The following is a 21,937-nucleotide window of genomic DNA, read 5'->3' on the forward strand; positions in this document are numbered from 1 at the left end:
GGCTACCATAGGGGGTTTTCATGGAGTTTTATAAGCAAGACTTTGAAATGTTTTGCATAAGAAATGACGTAGTTCATCTTAGGTAATCCTGGCCATCTGGAACATCACTTCCATTTCAACATTCATTTAACCACTTTGTGAAAGTTTTCTAGCTAAGGAAGAATGGGAAATGTCCAATGAAGGGCCAGAAAGAAGACCTGGCAGCTAAAGCTATTCCTAAGGTGAGACAGAGCTGCATTCAGCTATGAACACTGTCCATAGGCTGTGAACCAGCAACCATTTCTCTCGACTGTGTCGTAATTCAGCTCTGTTAGTACAGCAGTCAGGTGCATTGACTGTGATGGACATTTGCCAGTTCAAAAGCTTTTGGTGACTCCTCCTAGCACAGCATTCAAACACCTCTAACTAGTGGTTCTCAAAGCGTGGTCCCAAGCCATCAGCAGCAGCAGCGTCTGGGAACACATCAGAAATGCAGATTCCTGGGCCCCACTCGGGTTTACCAACCTGGGTTCCCAGGTGAGTCTGATGCTGGCTACAGGGTGAGGACCACTGCTCTGGGGCCTGCCCCTCCGCCAGCTTTTTATGGCTTATTTCCTTTCACAAACACTCTACTGCCCAGCTGTAGAGATACAGGGATATATATTTATACATATATATTTTATATTGGTGAGATGTATATATCGATATGAAATACATATCTATAAATACTTTATATGTATCTCAAATATATAATATTTCTGTCTCCTTTATAGCACCTGTCATGCACTCTCTCCACTACCACCCTTACCCAGTCTCTAAAGTCCAACTTAAAAGACACTTATTAGAGAAAGCGCCCCCATCCCCCTACTCGACGTGAGCTCTCACATCCCCAAAACACGGTCCCACAGGTAAGGAGACTCCTTTTCACGGGCCGCGATCATGGGCTCTTCCTATCGAGCCTAGGCTGTGAGCATGCAGGGATACAGGGTGAGTGAAGCAAACATCTCTGGACCGTATAAATCAGTTAGGGGAAGACTTTTCTCACTCCCATCCTGGATCATAGCTCTTGGGGGGGATGCAGGTATCTTGGACTCCTGGGTGTCCCCCGCCGCATTAAGTTGTGGTGGCAGGGGATGTACTAGCCTCCTCCTGGCTGCATCGGATGCCCCAGAGGACTGTGCCCCTTGTGGCACCCACTTTTAAGAGGTAATGGCACACCTGAGCACAGGCAGAGGACATGGAGCCCCTGCCGGTGGTGAAAACCACCTCCAGACCAGGGTTTCTCAACCTTGGCACTACTCACATTGCAGACTAGGCGAGTCTTGGTTGTGGGAGGCTGTCCTGTGTATCGTAAGACATTTAGCAGCCTCCTTGACCTCTGCCCACTGGATACCAGTCCCATCACCCTTCCCAGTTGCGACAACAAAAAATGTCTCAAGACGTGGCCCAGTATCGCTCGGCAAGCAAAATCAACCCTGGTTGAATACAACTGGGAATGCTTTTACCTGCAAAAATTAAGACTTCAGAAAGATGTAAAAGCCCTCTTCAGATATCCATAGGGCCACTGCGCAGAAACAGAACTAGAGATAGAAGTTTTCCGTTGAACCAGAGGGTGAAACTGGAAGTTACAGAAAGTCAATTTCGGGGAAACATTCTTAACTTCAGGATTGACTTAAGTTCACACTGTATTGCAGTGGAACTTGGTGAATCCCAGTCCTCGGTGCCTTCCTGCAGGCTTGGACCCACTGCATTGTTGGGAGGACTGGGGACTTCAGCATTCTGAGATTTAGTGTCTGTATGTTTTGACTGTTCCTAAAGCAGCTTGTAAAGAAGTAAAATAATCCCTTGGGGGCTCAGGGGAGGTGGCAGAGTAAAGGGATAGTAATGAAGGTAGAATCCTGGCTCTTGAGTCAGGTTGCCTGGGCTAGATCCAGTTTTTACCACCTGTGGGATTTTGGACAAATCCTGACACTTCTGTGTTTTTGTTGCTCACCTGTGAAATGGGTACATTTATAGTTCCTGTCTCAGAAGTAGTTATGAGGACTTAATGAGATAGTACAGGTAGAGTTCTTGCTAAGTAAATGGATATAGTAGCTATTATTATTACCTCAGCCAGGGTGCTTTGCCTGACCTCCAAAGAGCTTGCAAATTTAATTAGCTACTTCTGTCTAAGGGTATTGTGTACATGTGTTTTGGGAGCAGTTCATAGTAGGAGAAATATTTTTATTAGCAGGGGTAATCTAATCCAGAGATAGGAATTAAAAATCAAGTTATCAGATTTCTATTTGGCCCTTGATTTAGAGACAAAAATTAAGATTTTTAAGGAAACTCCATTAGTCAGCACTAGAACTTAATTTTTACTAATTATTTTATTCAGTAATATTTATTTTCATCTACTTAATTAATTTTTTAAATACATCTTTATTGATTTCAGAGAGAGGAAAGGAGAGGGAGAGAGAGATAGAAACATCAATGATGAGAGTCATTGATCGGCTGCCTCCTGCACGCCCCTGACTGGGCATCGAGCCCTCAACCCGGGCATGTGCCCTGACTGGGAATTGAACCCTGATTGCCTGGATCCTAGGTCGATGCTCAACCGCTGAGCCACACCCTGTCAGGCCATCTACTTAATTTAGATTCTTGAATACAGCCATCAAAAGGATGGTTAGCCCTGGCCGGTGTGGCTCAGTTGGTTGGCACCGAAAGGTCACTGGTTCAGTTCCCGGTAGGGGGCGTGCAGGAGGCAACTGATGGATGATTCACTCTTACATTGATCTTTCTCTCTCTCCCTCTCCCTCTTTCTTCGTCTCTCTCTAAAAATCAATACAAAATTTAAAAAATGTTTTAAAAAGAAAGATGTTTATTTTTCTAGATTCTTTTCTAGACAGCAAAGATTGGAAAGATATGAGGAAAGATATTAGAAAGTGTATACAAGGCGGCTTATTTAGGGCAGCTGCCTCAAGGGTGCCAAGGCCTGGATAAGAACCTTGAACCCATAAAATCAAGTGGGTGTGCTTCTTTGCCTCTTTCTAGCTTCAGGATGTTTGCTCACAATCTTTGGTGTCCCTTGGCCTTTAGATACGTCATTCCAATCCTCTGTCTTCATGTGGCTGTCTTTTCTCTGTGCATGTCAGTCTCTGTGTCCAAATTTCCCTTTTTATGAGGATATCAGTCATGTCAGGTGAAGGCCCACTCTAATGACCTCATTTTAAGTTAATTAGCTCTCTGTATACCTATTTTCAAATAAGGTCACATTCCAAGGTACTGAGCTTTAGGACTTCAACATATTTTTTGGAGAAGGGGGACACAATTGAACCCATAACAGAAACTTAAGCAAAAAGGGAATTTATTAGAAAGACATGAGGCAGCTGATTAAACTAAAGGGAGTGCTGCAGAATGAGGGACTGAAGGAGCATGGCTCCCCGAAGACCCAGGGGAAGGAGCTACTGTCAGCTCTGCCAGGAGGGTGCTGCGGGAACAGGGGGACTTCCCCGTCTTTGCATCACTCTGCATGATGTCTGGAGTCCCAGGAAGCACTGATTGGGTCACTCCTTGGCTGGAAATGTCAGAGTCCCATCATTTGCTTTCCCAATACCACATCAACAGACAAGAGAGAATTCCCCAAAGATTCTGGGTGCTATTACCAAGAAAAAAGAAGGGAGATGCTGAATGGACACAATGAAATGTCTAACCTGGGTCCTCTAGGAGGAAATGAGGTAGGGAGCAAAATCTGGAAAATATATATATTTTCCTACACACCTAATTCATCCTCTCTATGGAGGGAATTCCAGATAATCATCACTTTTGCCATCACTGAGTTATATTTAGTTAGAGCTGGCTGCCATGTCAGTTTCATACCTAGAGGAAAATGAGGTTCTGACTAATCCCCTCTTCCAGTCTTTGGACGGTTGTCCCTTGCACTCTGCTGCAGGTCAGCTACGCCATTTAGATGGAAAATATAGTCCCCCCATCTCCCCAGGCACCTGCTTCTCATGCTTTAACATTGGGCTCTCCTCATTCCACCCGCTCCAACTCATCCCACCACCACCTCTTCAAAAAATATTGCCATTGTTATGTTAGTTTTGCTTTGAATTAAGAAAAGAAGAGGTGGGGAAATTAACAAAGTGAACTACATAGAACGAGGGCGATAAGGGGGCGGAACATCATTCAACGGTATGAAGTCTTGGAAAATACACTTAGCCTCCTGGCTATCTTTTTGCGCTTATTAAGATTCTTGCAAAGACAAATAACAGAGAGACCTACTGCGATGTTTTGCCTGTTGTCCAATTCTGTGAACCGCCTGGACCGGGCCGTGGTGATCTCTAAGGCTGGAACGAGTGCCAGGAGCAGTCTGGGAGTTAGAGGTGTGACCGTTGAGTGGGGCAGGTCGCATCTGTGCCTGGAGGTAAGAAGATGGTCAGTGCCGCAGGCAGAACATGGACTCAGCGAAAGGTGCGCAGAGTCCCGAGAGGAAGAGAAGACCCTGCTAAATGGGGCTGAGGCGGCCTCTATCCGTAGGCAGGAAACAGTGAAACAGGAAATATTTGAAATTTTGCATCTTAGAGAAACAGTGAAATGGCCCAGCCCAGAAATAACACATGTCAATTCTGTTCACAACTCATTGACCAGACCAGTCACTTGGCCCTACCCAGCCCAAAGGAGGCCAGGACATGTGTGTGCCCAGAAGGAGGGCCTGGGCTGACTTAGCTAACGGCCGTAATGACTTCCACTTGTCAAAATGCAATCTCCAGGTCCTTCCTCAGGAGATCCTTGGCGCCTGCATTTCGAACAGGCCTCCTCCGGTGAATCTGATGCAGGGGAACGGGGTGGAATCCCTGGACCACAACGGAAGGACGGTTGACTTAGAGCATCACTTTAGTATAGGCGGGTAGGTGAGCAAGAGAATGGCGACAAATCTGAGACAGTTCCTAAAGCTCAGATGTTGGGCCAGGCATTAAGTCGCCTCAAATTGTTATCAAAGAGGACCACAGATGCCAGGACGCTGAGGCCCAGAGGGCTGGACTGGAGCCCCTCAAATGCCCAGGCGTGAGGGCACTGTTGGGGCCGCGCCTGAGGCAGGGCGGACTGCAGCTGTGTGCCCGCGTCCCAGGCAAGGGGAAAGGCAGAGGCTGTGGGCTCACTCCAGGCCGCGATCCTCAGATGTGACCTAAAGCCGATATTTGCATCAGCAGAAGCTCATTGGCCACTGTAACATATTTCATTGTATAATTGCTTTCTGTCTTTCCTCTGTTCTTTTCTCTCATCTCTCCCCTTCCTCCCCCCCTTCCTCTGCTACCCACCGTCCCCTTCCCCCACTATCATTTTCTTTCCCGATATTTCCTTCTCATATCTCCCTTCTTCTCTCCACTCCTTCTCCCCCCTTCCCCCTTTCATCCCTCCTCGCCCTTGCACCACCCCCCCCCCGCAGGTATTATGCCATCTGCTGCCAGCCTTTGGTCTATAGGAACAAGATGACCCCTCTGCGCATCGCACTAATGCTGGGAGGCTGCTGGGTCATCCCCATGTTCATCTCTTTTCTTCCCATAATGCAAGGCTGGAACAACATTGGCATCATTGATTTGGTGAGTACAGCCCACGCAGGTGGCACTGGTTAACTGTCCGATTCACTTCATTTGCTTAGGGGTCTAAATAAACAAACAGTGTCAGGTTGGGCGGCTATCCTGAGAAAGATTCCGACAGTGGTCTGAGCCACAGGAAAAAGAAAAGCCAGCTTTCTGGAATGCTGACTGTATGCCAGAAAGTATGTGACATACTTCACCTATAATCCCGATAACATTCTTTGCTCGTCTCATCTAGATGAAAAAGTCAGGCCCAGAAAGGTGAAGTAACACGCCCAGGGATATGCCTAGTAAGTAGCCAGCAGGGGTTCAAAGTGTAGCATCCAGACTCCAGTGCCCCAGGAGGGCTTCATCCTATTTCATGCTAAGAGCCTTTGAGGCTTTCAGTGACCCACAGGAAGCATGTCATGCGAGTGGACGCTTCTGAGAATGAAGAGAGCCCTGGACAGGAGCTAGAGCTGAACCCTGAGCCCAGTGCTCTCATTGACCCACTCCCTGCAGGGCTGTGATGAGGAGATCCATTGGTCCCCAGTGGGGAACAGTATCTTCCGGGGTGTAGGAGAGTGGCAGGGTGGCACTGTGTCAGGCCTTTACCAACCCCAGTCTAGGTGATCTTTAAGAGTCGTCCAGCTCTGACATACTGTTTGCGATACCAAACTTGTGATGATGATTGAAAGCTATGGTCTGGATCCATGACCAGGGATATGCATCCCCTAAGGAAGTAGTCAGGCTGTGGCTTTAAAGCTGATCCCAGGACCACGTTGCAGTAGGAAGGGGACTGGAGAGGAGAGATTGAGAGCAAGCTCTGGCCCAACAGAACCAGTCAGCGTAAGGGCTTCCCTTCTTCCCTTCCATCCCTAGCCCCTAATCTTGCCTTGTTCTTTGTCCAGGAAAGAACACCCAAGCCAAGGCTGGGCGAGGAGTTGCATGTGGTATGTCAGAACGGGAGTTCCCAGGGCCTCTGAGAGCAATGCTGGGGACAGAGGAATGGAGAAGTAAAAGGGGACCCATACAAGGGAGGCTGTATGGATATTTTTTTAATCCTATCCCTCTTTCACACTTTCAGTTTTATCATTCCTGGGGGAAATGAAATTCAAGTTTCCAACAACCAATATGGTAATAACAGCCAACAAGGGCTGAACACTTACTGGGCTCTGAGCCCCTTGGTAATTGAGTCACTGTCTTCTGAACCTCGCTCAGGCCTCACAACAGGGCTGTGAAGTAGGTCCTGTTGTCCTTGGGCGGGGTTCTGAGAGGGGATGTTAGCCGCTGAAGTCACATTGGCGGTGGCTGTACCTAAGCCCGAGCTTACGGACTGCGGTGGGTGCTCTCCTTGCCTGTGCTAAGCTTACTCGTTAACAGAGAAAACCTTTGGAAGCATAAGCTTTCGTGCATCAGAACTTTTAATAGGGGCCCAGCCCTTTTACCTTCTGATGTAGAATTTTTAAGGGAAATGACCTAGGGGATTTTTGTCCATTTGTCAGAGTGAGAGACACCCCCTATTTACTTTGTAGAACTGAAAGATATGGCAACTCCTTGCTGTCAACACGCCTAGTATTTGCTCCACGATGCTGTGACTGCATTTCACATCTCTGCACTCATTTGCACATTAAATCTGCCCAGAAAGAAGCTAGTAGAACCCACGTGTTCACAATACTTATCCAGTCAATTCCCATTATTCGCAGTAATTAGCTCCTGCAAACGCTGAATTAGCAGAAACACAGGGTTAGGTTCCTCCAAGTCTCTGGTCACAATATTTTAATCAACTAATCAATACATAATATATGCTGCTTGTAAGAGAGGCCCGTGAAATATAAGATGACAGAAAGGTTGAACATAAAATAATGGAGAAATATAACATGCAAACACTAACCAAAAGAAAGCTGGCATAACCTACTGTTGTCAGTGATAAAATAAATATAAGGCAAATAATATTACTTGAGATAAAATGAGGTATTTCATACTGATATCAATTCAATAGGACGATATACTATAACCTTATAATACACTAGAAGACAAGATACTAAATTACTTGTGTATTGTATTACACAAGAAATAACATATGTGTGTGTATTGTATATATTTTTTATTTATATCTTTTTTCATGTGAATATACACAGGCTGGCCTCAGGAAGGGAAGTGCCATTTTGTCACACAGCTCTCCTCAGCCAATGGCTGTTCCTAGAGAAGGCTGATAACTAAGAGCTGTCAGCACATAAAGTTTATAGTTGGGAGAAAAGTCTTTCAATCATTCAAAAGGGACCTAGTGTATCACAGTATACAATACAAGTGAGCAATGCAATGCAATCAGTGTACTTTCTTAATAAAAGAAAGAAGGGAACACCCGCATGATCATCTCATTACTGCCAAAAATGCATGGATAAAATTCAATATCTATTTATGATTTTTTAAAAATTCTCATCAAACTAATACTAGAAGAGAACTTTATCAATCAAATAAAAAGCATCGACCAAAGACAAATATACTTAATAAGAAAATATTAAAAGCTCCCCACCTAAATCCAGGCATGTAACAGTGGTGTCCACGCTAGCCACTTTTATTCAGAATTATACTGGAGGACGTGTTAAGTTCAATAATGTAAGAAAAAACGTTGTTAATATTAGAAAGAAAGAAGTGAAATTTTCATTATTTACAGATCACACGAGTGTGCATGGAGAAAATTCAAAAGAATCTAGAGATGATATATTAGTAACTAATTTAACAAAGTTGCTGGATACAGAGCCAATATACAAAAAAATTTTCACTGAATTCTACCTCCTGGCAACAAAAAATTAGGATTTAGGATTTTAACATGGTGCCGTTTGCAGTGGAATAAAAAGTGAAATAGCCGAGAAAAAAACCTAATAAAAGTTGCATAGGACATTTGCACTAAAATATTAAATATTACCAAAATAAATTTTAAAAGCCTTCAATAAAGGGCAAAGATTACCATGTTTGTGAATGGGAAGACTTGACATTGTAGAGATACTAGTTTTCCTCAAACATTCTATTCTAATTCCAATAGAAATCCTCAAAGATTTTTATAAAAATTAATAAGCCAATGCTCAATTTTATATGGGAAATGCTGAAATTAAAAGAGTAGTCAACACCGTCTTGAAGTTGAGTCACGGTCTGAAGACTTTTACTCCCAGATCTGCTGTGTGCAAGCAGACAATATATTGTTTTATTTCTGTCCTTCCCTGGGGGTTCAGCCCCTTGTGGACAGACAGACCCTCTGAGCCCCGGGACCCGACCCTGTTCCTTTTGACCGCGAGGTTCCAGGTGCTCTGTGCTTACGAGGAGAGAGGAGGGAAGCTCCTCTGATAAACCTTTCCTTTGCTTTCCCCTTCATTCTTCTCATTGGTTCTTCCCTCTCTTTCCTTCTCTGCTCCCCTCCCCTTCTCTCTACCTTCATTTTCTCTTCCTTTTCCTTTCTTACACCTTCCCTCGCTCCCCTCCTGCTTTCCTCTCGGCGCCCTCCCCTCCCCTCCCCTCCCCTCCCCTCCCCTCCCCTCCCCTCCCCTCCCCTCCCCTCCCCTCCCCTCCCCTCCCCTCCCCTCCCCTCCCCTCCCCTCCCCTCCCCTCCCCTCCCCTCCCCTCCCCTCCCCTCCCCTCCCCTCTCAGATAGAAAAGCGGAAGTTCCACCAGAGCTCTAACGCCACGTACTGCATCTTCATGGTCAACAAGCCCTACGCCATCACCTGCTCCGTGGTGGCCTTCTACATCCCGTTTGTCCTCATGGTGCTGGCCTATTACCGCATCTACGTCACAGCCAGGGAACACGCCCACCAGATCCAGATGCTGCAGCGGGCAGGCGCCCCCGCGGAGGCCAGGCCCCAGCCGGCAGACCACCACAGCACCCACCGCATGAGGACCGAGACCAAAGCAGCCAAGACCCTGTGCATCATCATGGGCTGCTTCTGCCTCTGCTGGGCCCCCTTCTTTGTCACCAATGTTGTGGATCCCTTCATAGACTACACGGTGCCCGGGCAGGTGTGGACTGCCTTCCTCTGGCTTGGCTATATCAACTCTGGATTGAACCCCTTTCTCTACGCCTTCTTGAACAAGTCCTTTCGACGTGCCTTTCTCATCACTCTGTGCTGTGATGATGAGCGTTACCGAAGACCTTCCATTCTGGGCCAGACTGTCCCCTGCTCGACCACAACCATTAATGGGTCCACACACGTGCTAAGGTGAGTGCCTAGGGGCTTGACAGGTTTGCTTTATTTGCTGGAGTCGGAAAACTGGGTCATTGTCCAGTTAAGTAGGCCACTGTCCAGTTTTCTGTCCCCAGAGGGGTTATTCTTGAAAACCTGTGCGGTGTTTGCCAAGATGAAAGGAAATCTACCATCTGGTCATGGAATAGTGTAGTGGGTAAGGGCTCAGGCCCTAGGAGAGACTGACCTACATTCAAATCCATTCTCCATAGTTCTGTGACCTTGGGAAAGTCATTTAACCATTCTAAACCTTAATTTCGTTTTTGCAAAATCGAGATTATAATTACGATATCTACATTACAGGGTTTTTGTGAGGATCAAATTAGCTAATGTACATAGAGCCTGTGGAACAGAGCCTGACATCTAGTAAGCACTTAGTCAATAGCACCTACTATTATGTATTTTAGCGTAGTGGTTAAAAGCATGGGCTTTAAGGGAAAATAGACTTTATTTTGACTCTCGGTGCCACAACTAACCATTTGTACAATCTCCCTTGGTTTTACTTTCCTCAACTACAGAAAAAAGGGTAAGAATAACAATATCCATCCCACAGGGCTCTTGTAGCAATTAGAGATTGCATTCATACAGTCTGACGCATAGTAAACACTCATAATACTAATAGTGTTACTAATATTAGTAGACGTGGGAGTGATAGCATATTGCCTGATACCCTAAGATGACCACAAAATAACATGACGAACTGAGATAAATATCATGATCAATAGGTAACAATAATGCCACGTGATAAATATATAACAGAGTATGGACTGCTGGGCTGTGGATATGAGTAAGAAAGAAGCTGATTTGGCTTAAGGGAATCAGGGAGGCTTCATAGAACAGCATTTTATCAGAACTTGGAGGAGGGATCAAGGAAGCCGGTCCAGGGAGAGAGGACAGGGTGAGGGAGCGACTGGAATATGAAAGAGGTGTTTTAACCCAAGACCACCTAGGTTGATGGAAGTGAGAGCGACTTTGGAGTTGAGTGTTCCATGATTAGTCAAGATGCCTCTTTCCAAAGCCTGAGAATTCTCTGGCTACCCTGGCCTGGAGTCGTTCTCGGCTGGGAAAAGCCATGTATGATCAGTCTTCATCCTGTAGCCAAGATGAACTGTCAGCGACCTTTGTTTTCTCTGCCCCGAGATGCCCAGGAATTTCTAAAGAGCAGTCCCTTCCTTGAGACACACATTTGATCTTTCCGAGGATGACGGCATTCAGCCGTTCTGGCTGCTGAAAATCGGGGCAATTTGATCTGCACGTGGAAGAAAAGAAGAGGAAAAAATAGGGTTTGTGGTGAAATATACACGCCCTGCCTCAGGGCTGCTCGGAAGCGTGCAGTCGGTTTTCGGCCACCAGTGTGGGCAGGCCCCTAGCTGAAGCCTGGTGCAGGGTAGCAATTCCAGCTGGTAGAAGGGCCTCCATGGATACTGCTATAGGCTGACATTCGTAATAATTATGCCTTGGCGAGTGCCATGGAAAGGCTCCAACTCTGGATGAAATGTGTGTGCAGGGCCTCTGTGTGGGTGCCAGGTCGTTTTTAGCTATTTGAGCTAGCAGTTGCCTGAGCACAGGCTGTCGACAGCTTCCAAACACAGAGTGTTTCAGCCGCGCGTTTGCTAAGCCAGTTGTTCAGAACTGGGTGGCCTTTCCCATAGAAACAGTCATAGAAAGAGTTTGGGGGTTTCTAGGGCAGCCCAAAAAACACTGTTCATGTGTACTGTTTTACCCCCGGTGCCTCTGGAAATCTGCCTTGTGCCTGGAAGGCAGAGAGAGCAGTGGAGGTGGCTTGTGGACACACTGCCCACTCTGCAGTCCCTGCATCTCTTCGCGAGTCATGAAGAGGGCAGGAGCTTGGTCTGAGACACTTTTCTGTGAGGGTGAGGAGTCTTATAGAGGGGGGCGGTTTATCCAGAGAGGAGGAGACTGTTTGCACGCTGAATCCCCCAGAACTTACGCCTTGCAAAAACAGGAATCCTGCCTGTTTTGTTCGCTGCTACCCACCGTATACCCAGTCTGCTGTCTGATGCGTGTGGTAGGAACCTGAACTCTTGACTAAATTAGCAAATCATACAATTAATTCTCCAGGTCAATTGTATTAACAGGACTTAAGAAACATTTACATTTTTCTTAAAACTCCTGCAGGTGGTACATCAACAAATTCAGATGAATCCAAGGAACATGAAACCTAAACAATCAAAAGTAAAGTCAGCTTTTACCCTGCTACTTCTACCCCAGCTTTTATTTTTCTTGGCGTTTGTGCTGCTTTAGCGTATAGAATTCCTTATTTAGCTCCTGTAAGACCAAATATTCCCTAACAGTAGAAACTATGGCTTTCTTTTATTCACGTGCCATATGGTCCGCTGTCTGCGAAGCAGTAGATGACCAAATATCAATACATTTTTACTGATGAAATGTCTTCATGATTGTCTTCAGACTGATGAAAGATTAAAGCCCTCAAAATTGAAAATTATCTTTTCTCTTTTCCAAGTATATAAAATATAGAAGACTTAGTCTGCAACCCAGGAATCACGCTGGGAGAGCCAGGTCATGACAACACTCTGAAATCATAGGGCCTTTTTCTCTTAAGATCTTTTTGAGAGAATGGATTTCACTGTTTCAGGTTGAATTAAACCAGGCCAGCCTGGGCCCAGTGGTTTAGAATGATAGGTCTCCAATGGTTGGTGCTGTTCTTTGGCCCTGGGACTTATATTAACATTTTATCGTTAAACAAGCAGATGGGCAGTCAATGAAATGAAATATGCTTTTGCAAGACATTCTTAGAAGACTTTGATCACTCAGATTGTACTAATGTATGGTAGCAGAGATGTAGGCAGTTGTGACTGGTTGTTTTCCATTGGACACATGTCTTCTTTGGGGTATCCATCCAACAATCAAAATAAGAGTGGCTGGTGGCCCAACTGGTTGGACATTGTCCCATGCACTGAAAGGTTGGTGGTTCGATTCCTGGTTGGGGCACATGCCCAGGCTTCAGGCTCAATCCCTGGTAGGGGGCGTGAGGAGACAGCCAATCAATGCTTCTCTCACATTGATGTTTCTCTCTCCCTCGGTCCCTCTCCCTTCCTCTCTCTCTAAAAATCAGTAAAAAGATTAAAAAAAAAAAAAAAAGAAGATACCATTTGGTTGGCTGATGAAATAGTTTGTCTAGATATATAGGTTACATAGCCCTTTAAAAATAGTTTCCAAACATGAGTTATTGTCATATAAATGTTTCTTGGGGCAGCATTAATTTGTGTGCACACATATATTAGAAAGAGGCATAATGCCAGCATGTGGGTGGTGGATTCTGAAGCTCATAATGTGTGTGAACTGGTCCTTAGTGGATCTGGAGCCAGGTTCTCTCTCCTTGCCACACCCCTAACTTGGTCTTATAGCTGTTTTCCTCCCCCAATCTCTCCCTTAGTCATATAGGAGTCACTTTTTTCACTCTAGGAATGCACATCAAACATAATGGCAGCCCAGCTGGCATGGCTCAGCGGTTGAGCATCGACCTAGGATCCAGGATATAGTGATTTGATCCCAATCAGGACACATGCCCGGGTTATGGGCTCGCTCCCCAGTCAGGGGCGTGCGGGAGGCAGCTGATCAATGACTCTCTCATCATTGATGTTTCTATCTCTCTCTCCCTTCCTCTCTCTGAAATCAATGAAGATATATTAAAGAAACACAAAAAACAAAAAACAAACCAAAAAACCATAATGGTAGAGAAGGGAGGGAAAAACCTAATGAAAAAACATTGGCCGCATTTCTAATCAAGTCAGGAATGAGACCAGGATGCCTCGTCACCCGGACTGTTCAACATTGCACATGCAAAATCCCAATGATGGAAAAAGAAATACATAGTATAAAAATTGGGGGGGGGGGGGGAATAGTAAATTTGCCATTATTTTAAAAAATATATGATCATCTACCAGGAAAATTCTCTGTAAACTGTGAAAACTAAGCTATTCCACAAGGAAGTCCAACCGTTATTAGATACTAGACTCCTACATACTAGAAATAACCAGTTAGAATGGGAATTAGGAAAAACACCACCATCTACAGAAACTGTAAAGTTACTTTAAAATGTAAAAGAAAGAGATAGGCCTTTATTGAAGAAAACTTAGCTAAGGGTTCACGGTGAACCCAGGTGAGATTGCTGTAAATTCCAAATTTTCTTCTGAAGCTACAAGAAACTCATCAGAAGTCCAGATTTTCAGATTCTGGAACTTGATTTATTAGGCTCTCAGGTTAGATTCATGGTAACTGTGTACTGAGCATCCAACAGGCCAGCCACTGTGTGTGAGCTGGTAGGAGAGTTGGTGCCTCAATGAGCTCACAGTCAAGGAAAGAGACTCATAAGCAAATAATCACAGAACAGTGGGCATCGCTGGAGTTGACACAGGTTTAAGGGGAGCTGAAGGGATTGCTATCTAACCAACAGTTTCCTTGTCATCGTTGAGGATGATCCTCTCATCTCTACTTCTATTCCTGCAATAAGAGAATCTTACTACTTGATGAACCTGCTCAATGGTTGGGCAGCTCTAGAGATTTAGTCTTCCTTATATTGAGTTCAAGTCTTCATCACTATGACTGCTATTTACTGGCTGTAGTTCTGTCTTGAGCAAGAGAAAACTGAGCTACATCTTTTTTATTGCAATGACCCTTTCTGTATATTTTAGTTATGTGTCCCTTCTGAGGCTTTTCTTTTACAGTCTCAGTATCCCAATTTCCTCCATCACGCTCCATGCAATATTGTTGAAGGTTTGGAGAACATAATCATGTCTCTTTACTTGTAGTCTTTATTTTTATTTTTCTGGATCATTTTTTCTTCAAAGTGTGGTCAGCAGACCACTCACATTAGAGTCACCTGGGAGCTTAGTAAACAGAGAATCTTGGTCCATTCATTGAACTGGGGCAGGTTAGGGAAAATGACATTGCTGCCTTGCTCAGTCATTCTTCAAGCCTTCAAGCCAAGTGAGTCTCCTCATTTGGGAGGCATAGTGTGACCATATAGACTATGACCACATAGTCACACGGGTGACAGGTGATAAGAACAAGTCATATTGATTTCATTCTTGTCCATTGGATAAATGCCAAGGATTGAGCTAGTTTTGTTCACTGCTGTATCCTCAGAGTCTAGTAAAGTGTCAGGAACACTGTGAGGCTTGACAAGAGGATGAAAGAGTGATTCTGTCCCTTCTCCTCTGACCTAGCTTTTCTTCTGTTTAACTGTCTCTATGAAGATTTCTTAAGATGATCCAAGGCAGAGTAGGGACTAGGGTGCTGATGGTAACTTTAGAACAGATATTTTCTCTATGTGGAACCCACTGAGGTTCCAGTTTTCACTTCTTGGGTAAATAGTTCCTGTCCTGCCTGTCTCATCACCTCACTGTGAAAATCAAAGCAGATAATGGATGTGAAATTGCTTTGCTAACTGCAAAGTTCTGTCCTGATGGGAGAGAGAATTATGCTATGAGAACAGACTATTTATAAGTTAGGTAACACGAGCAGAGATTGCATTCAGAGTTTAGCTTGGGGGATGTGTTTCTCTCATGCCAGGCTTAGATTTCTTCCCTGGTTTCCCAAGTTTAGACCCTGCTCAAACCTGGGACACTCACCCAATTCCCGAGAAGGCTGAGAACTTCTGTAGGCAATTTCCAAAAAACTTGTTGTCTGTCTAACTTGGCTCGTCTACCATCCTTTATTACCCACCCGATAAACAGGTCTTCTGTTGACTTAGAGATTCTGAGAGCTCTGCTGTCCAATAGGCAACCACTAACTACATTCCAAGTGCTCAGTAGCCACATATGAGTGGCTGCTGGACTAGAGAGCATAAATGTGGAATATTTCCATCATCGTAAAAAGTTCTGTTGGACAAAACAGCTCTAGATCTAGCTGAGCCTTCCTTTGGAAGAAGGCAATATGCACTTTTCCTCAGATTTACTAAATCTTTTCAACCCTATCACCCCGTTGTTTCCTTTATAAATAACAATGATTAGAATTTATGGTTGTATTTATTTTTTGTTTTCTTGTTTATTTTCTGTCTCCCCAGTGAGACTGTCAATAATGAGGGCTGGTAGCATGTTCATTTTATTTCCAAAAGTTTTCCCCAGGGTGTAGCATGTTGTTCAGTGAATATGTTTGTTGAATGAATGAATAAATGCTTTTATCAGACCTTATTGTTCACCTGGACCACCATCCAGGTGTCTACTCAAATAAGTTTTCACTACTTTTAAAAATATTTATTAATTCCATAACTGGAATAGTCATTTTTTCCCCTGTGAAACCACTTGCCACCTTCTGTTCTCAACTTATCAGAGCTCCCCTTTTAAACAAAAGTTTTCACACTGTGGATCGAAGATCACCCGTGAATGAGGAAATCATTTAGGTCTGATTTACTTTGGATCCTGCGAGGATTCTCCTAATGTTGGAAAGTTGTTTGACATTTAAAAGCCATTTTTTTGGCCTTTACCTTGAACTTTGGAGGTTACAATTGGATTCAACATTTACCTCATTGTCTTGAGCCAAAGCAGACTTAATCTGGGCGAGTCAGAGATGGATGAGAATGACCTTGCCCCGGCCCTTCCACCCTCCCCCAGGGCTGGCCACGTAATCTGCAGGCCCAGCGCAAAATGAAAACCCGAGGCCTTATTTGTTCAAAGGGCAGGACATAAAATGCTGTTAAAGTATTAAAATGTAAGGCCCTTTTTCTTCATTCACAGTCCTTCTCTCAACCTGTCACGGCGTATTTATTTGCTATATACCTTTTCTCTAGTAGAAAAGTAAAATGTAACTTTCTATTCTTGGCATAAAATTTATCATTCATCTTTGTATTGTGCAATGCCAGTTTTAAATGCAGTTATAAATAAGAGCATTAGGCTTGTATGTGGATTCACAAAATCCCACTAATTACACAGGTTGTATTTTGTAGTTCAGATGTGCTGTTGTATTTTGTTTTTATCAGACCAACGCAGTTTTTTATTTCACTTCTTGATACACATTCAACTACCTGTCTGTCTGCAGCTGCGGAGGAGTAAAGAAAGACTTACAGTGGGAAGATCCACGGTTTGCCCTCCTATCCCTTCTTTCTGAGTCGGTATTTTCAGCATAAGGGCTTGGCTAATACAAGGAAGCCACATGAGTGAGAAAAGACTTGGTAGGGCTCCCTGGTGGTTCCCCTTTCCTAGAACGTGGCTGCTTTCTTTCCGCCTTTGGCAAGTCCTGGTTCAAGTGGAAAGCGTGGCCTCTCAGGGCTGTCAGCTCTCCCAGGTGCAAAGCCATAGGTGTGTTGATGGGAAACATGAGCACAGGAGTCTGGCGGACCCATGGAATTCAGCAAGACCCAGAGGAAAACAAGGTAAGCATGTTGTAGAGCTGCTGACAGCGGGCCATGGAGGAAGGGAGAGCCTTTCCTGGGTATAATGTGTTTACTTTGCATTTGTTTTTCAGTCTTGCTGCACTTTGTGCATGGTGGGTCCCCCAGAATGCTGTGCTCCCGAGGCATCGCGTACGCGATGGGTGGCCAGGACCTACCGTGCGCGCACATACCGGTCACCTCTGCTCGCGTGCACTCGCCACGGGCCCTTCATCCTTCAACAGTTCAAAGATAAAACTATGGAGAATTTCAAGCTGGCAACAAGCAGAGCATTAACCCAAGCCCTGGGTTCCTGTGTGACTGCACTGGTCACACGACCCTGAAGCTGGCCCTGTTGCCCATCCTGTCCCAATCCCAACCTGAAGCAGCCTCCCAGAAAATGTTGTCCTTGTTGAGGTCACACCAGGACAATAGTGAGAATTAACAACATCAGGAGAGTTCCACCAAATACTCAGGAGTAGAAAAGTTAGCGCTGTCTGCAGAATGCACCTGCAAGAGTTAGGTAATCACGTGACTGAAGCTGCCCTCCAGGGAGCCCACTTCTGGGCTGGAGTGCTGAGGCCTAAACATTATCCCCTCTACTGAGACGCATTATCAAGAAAAGTGCCTGCTCTGACTTAGAGGAAGGTGAACTGGGGTATGTTATCAAAGGGACCTCCCACCAGGTGTGGCCTATTGGTTGTAGGTGCTGGAGTCTGGCATGCTTGGGTTTCCAACCTAACATCTATCATTTACTATTTTTTAAAAATATATCTTTATTGATTTCAGAGAGAGGAAGGGAGAGGGAGAGAGAGATAGAAACATCAATGATGAGAGAGAGTCATTGATTGAGCCCACAACCCGGGCCTGTGCCCCGACCGGGAATCGAACCCCGATCGCCTAGATCCCAGGTCGACGCTCAACGGCTGAGCCATGCCCGGCCGGGCTGTCATTTACTATTGATACAACCATTAGCATGTGACCAAACATCTCTGAGCCTCTGTTCCTCATCTGTAAAATTGGAGTAATATTAGAACCTATCTCCTAGGGCTTTTGTTAAAGTTAAAAATGACACATTATAGGTGCAGAGCTGAGCCCAGCTCCTGTTTACCCAGAACGCACTCAATGAATGGAAGCTGCTATAATTGCTATTAGTATAATTGTATATATAGCGTCATCCCTATTTTGGTTAAACAACCTTATCTCGTCGTTTTCTCAGCTTCCTGATAAGCATTTCTTAAGAGACAAGTCAGTGGAAATCTCTGTGTTCTACTCACTGCTCTTTACATAAGGACTGCAGCACTCCCTCAGCCAGGAGAAAAGCCAGAAATAAATTAATCACACTGTGTATAAATAATTGTTTAAGCAACATGAGACAAGACTTGTTTCCTGGGTACATCATGCCCTGTGCTGAGCAGTTGAGACTGTTATTTTGAATATGCCTTGTAGCTTTTAAATTACCTGTAGGCATTTCTTTGACTCAACATAAAACCTGCTGACCATGCCCAGCAAGGTGGGTCTATTCTGTGTGCATCTTTCCCTCCTTTGGTTCTGCAAGTGCACCTGTTGTTAGGGGGTTAGGCTTCTGAGATTGGTGCCCACAGTAGGTATGGCACCCTCAGGGCAAGCCTGCAAACAGCACTCAGCTTAGGGATGCCCAAAGTGGTTCATCCGATGCCACGGTGGAGACAGTGTGGTGCGGTGTTCTGGCCCTCGACCTTGGCTGCACACTAGAGTCACCTGGGACGTCTTAAGCAACACCTGAGCCTGGTTCCACTTGTAGAGCTTCTATTTAAATGGGTCCAGATGGGAACCAAAAATGCATGTTTTAAGAGCTCTAATGGGTGGTAGGATTGAGACCACTGGTGCCATGGAAACAGCAGGAAGCCTGCCTCTCATCTCTGACTGACCACCACGCAGTCATCATCTCTCTCTGCACCAATATAATGAGGACATTGAAGTAGAAAGGGCTACAAGTTTACGCCCAGCTTCATATGTTAAACTACTGAAGTAGCGTGGGTTTAAACCAGTACTTCTCTCTCGAAATGATTTATTTCCAAAATCAATCAATATTTATTTTATTTTTTTAAATTTATTTTTCAGTAACAGTTGACATATAATAATATTACATTAGTTTCAGGTATACAGCATAGTGGTTAGACAGTTATATACCTTATGAAGTGATAAATCTATTACCCATCTGGCACCGTACGCAGTTTTTACAGTATTATTGACTATATTCCCTATGTTTTCAATCAGGGACTGTTCTGTTTACCAGGGCACATTTTGCAATGTCTGGAGCCATTTTTGGATGTCATAACTGGTGGATGCTACTGGCATCCAGTGACAGAGGCCAGGGATGCTGCTCAACATCTGACAATGAACTTACAGCAACCCCCCCCCCCCCAATAAAATAGTGCTGAGGTTGAAGAGCCTGCTTTAAATTACTCCTCTGGGCTTCACAACAAAGAGCCTCCTTCCCTCTGCCAGGGGGCAGCAGGAGAGGTCTTTTAACAAGGCCAGGAATCGCAAATGCTTTTATCTGCCCACTTCAGTGCAGCCCCTGCCCCACGTGGGCCCCGATAATCCACATCCATTCCCGATGCAAGACAAGGGGGAAAACCGTGTAGCAGGCGGTTGGTGTTTCTGCGAGAAAGGGCCCTGAGCCCCGTGGCTGGAGTGCTGGCGGTAACCTCGCAGAGAGGCCCTTCCCACAGGCAGGCTCTGGGAGCCTGTTCCCTTACAGCGTGTACTTGGCAGCGACACAGCCTCCCAGTTTAGTCAGAGCAGCTGTTCAGGAAGGAATGGCCCCCACAGCACACTAAGAGAGCCACCAGAAAACCACGCCCCGGCGAGTGGGGGGGGGGGGTGTCCTAGGTGGCCTGCTGCAGATCCAGGGCCCTGGGCGGGGGGCCACACACTAGAGTGTGTTCAGAAGGGAGGAAGCAGCGTGATCTTCTCTGTGGACTCCATGACACATGAAGGACACTGTCATAAGCACTGTTTTCACATATCTAAGGGCTGTTCCAGGAGAGAGGGACCTGGCGTGTGCAGCATGGTGCCAAGGGCGAGAGGTGGGGTCAAAGGATGGGGGTGTTAGAACACGTACTTCAGCACACAGTGCACATTTTAGCGCCCAGCCCTCTCACTCGGGAGCTCCTGATACAGGAGGAGGGGAAATCAGGTGACCACCAGGCACGCAGAAGGGTTGACGGACTGATGGTCCCTGCGGGCGTTGACTGGCCATTAGTCGGCATCGCTGAGGAGGGGCCGGGAGACGGGGGGTCCTCAGACCCTCCCTTTGTGATTGTGTGAGTTACAGAACCGTTCGCCCTCCCGCAGGGCAGGGGAACAGGAGAGAGGGTAACACTTCAGCCCATCTAACGCTTTTTTCGGTGAAGGCCGGAGACCTCCTGGGAAGATGACAGCGGGAAGAGATGTGTCAGGGGCCATTCTGGTTGGCGTCGTGATTCCCCTGGCAATCTGGCTGGTAGGGAATTTAGGCACGTCTAAGGCGGGGCCACATCCCCAGGCCCTAGGGATGCTCGGCGCACAGCTCACTTGTTGCCTGAGATTCCATTAGAGGAAAATATTGTCATATCCACCCATCAGGATGCGTCTTTGTTGTTTGAGGCCTTAATATTAATGTAATTACTATTTAAAGACTTGGAGGGTGAAAGAGCCCTAGGCTGAGATTAAAGAGACTTGCCCTGGCCCTGGCCCAGTGGCTCGGCTGGTTGGAGCGTCGTCCTATACACCAGAAGGGTGTGGGTTTGATTCCTGGTCAGGGCACATACCTACGTTATGGGTTCAATCCCTGTAGGGGAGCATACAGGATGCAACCAATCAATGTTTCTCTCTTCCATCGATGTCTCTCTCTCTCTCTTAAAATCAATAAAACATAATCCATGAGGATTAAAAAAAGAGAGACATGCCCTCAAGCTGGTTTTCGTGGGCTTTCTTTTCCACAGAGAGACAGGACCAGGGCTTTAGGCTCTGAAAATAGCAAGGCAGGATCCCAGTCTAAGAGGAACCAGACGGCTGGAGGGACAGTTCAGTGTCACAGGTAAAAACACAGGGCTTGGTGTTTGATGGGCTTCAGTTTGACTCCAGGGCCTGCCACTTTCAAGCTGTGTGATCCCGGGCAAGTTTCTTGACCTCTCGGTGCCTCAGTTTCTTCCCGTGCCCAATGCAAGTAACGGTGGTTGTCGCCTCTGCTGTGGGGTTGTGTGAGACACTGTACATACAGAGCCTGGAACATGTGTTACTGATAAATTGTGCTCTCGTTATTCTCATTGTTATCATTTTGGGCAGAATGTCAGGTCTACAGGTTAGTAGGACAGGCCCCTGTTTCTGGAACACTGGTCCATTGTCAGAACAGGGTCTGAAGGGAAATGGTTTGGTGTCAAAATCACCATAATTTACTCCTGATGAGGGACGGGATCGTTCCTGAGCTGTCAGCTCAGGAGAAGGAGCGGTACCTGAATTGCAAGGAGAGAGGAGCTGTGGAGAGGGAGCGGTGTGGAACGTTCCGGCTGCTGTCCTGCAGCAGTGCTGGGAGGTCACCTTCCCCGAGCCAGGAGACCCAGGGGGTGGTGCCTGGTTATTAAACAAACCAACGGCGGAGCGGGCTCCACTCACCTAAAGAGCTAAGAACTTAACTTTTCCCAGGGTGACTCCAGAACTGGCTTTGCTCATTTCTGTGCCTATTGCAGGCTATTTTTAACAAGATTCTTAGAAATACTTCACACTTAGAATTGTTCTTAGAGAGCTTCTTATTCTCTAAGGAACGGGCGAATCTATATTTTGAT

At 45.7% G+C, this 21,937-nt stretch overlaps 1 protein-coding gene across 3 annotated transcripts in view; it reads left to right on the forward strand.

The window, feature by feature from the left end:
- HTR4 (5-hydroxytryptamine receptor 4) overlaps positions 1–21,937 on the forward strand; it is a 127,254-nt gene that overhangs the window by 69,787 nt on the left and 35,530 nt on the right. For 2 of the 3 annotated variants that reach the window (XM_087816276.1, XM_087816275.1), the window contains exons 4-5: positions 5,408–5,561; positions 9,183–9,751. In XM_087816276.1, the coding sequence (XP_087672402.1) occupies positions 5,408–5,561; positions 9,183–9,751 (723 nt within the window). Of the gene's footprint in view, positions 1–5,407; positions 5,562–6,448; positions 6,491–9,182; positions 9,752–21,937 lie in introns of all 3 variants that reach the window. The other variant, XM_087816274.1, reaches the window with a different exon arrangement.

Source organism: Miniopterus natalensis, chromosome 4 (assembly GCF_054644295.1).
Source record: "Miniopterus natalensis isolate mMinNat1 chromosome 4, mMinNat1.hap1, whole genome shotgun sequence".
NCBI classification, from domain to species: Eukaryota; Metazoa; Chordata; class Mammalia; order Chiroptera; family Miniopteridae; genus Miniopterus; species Miniopterus natalensis.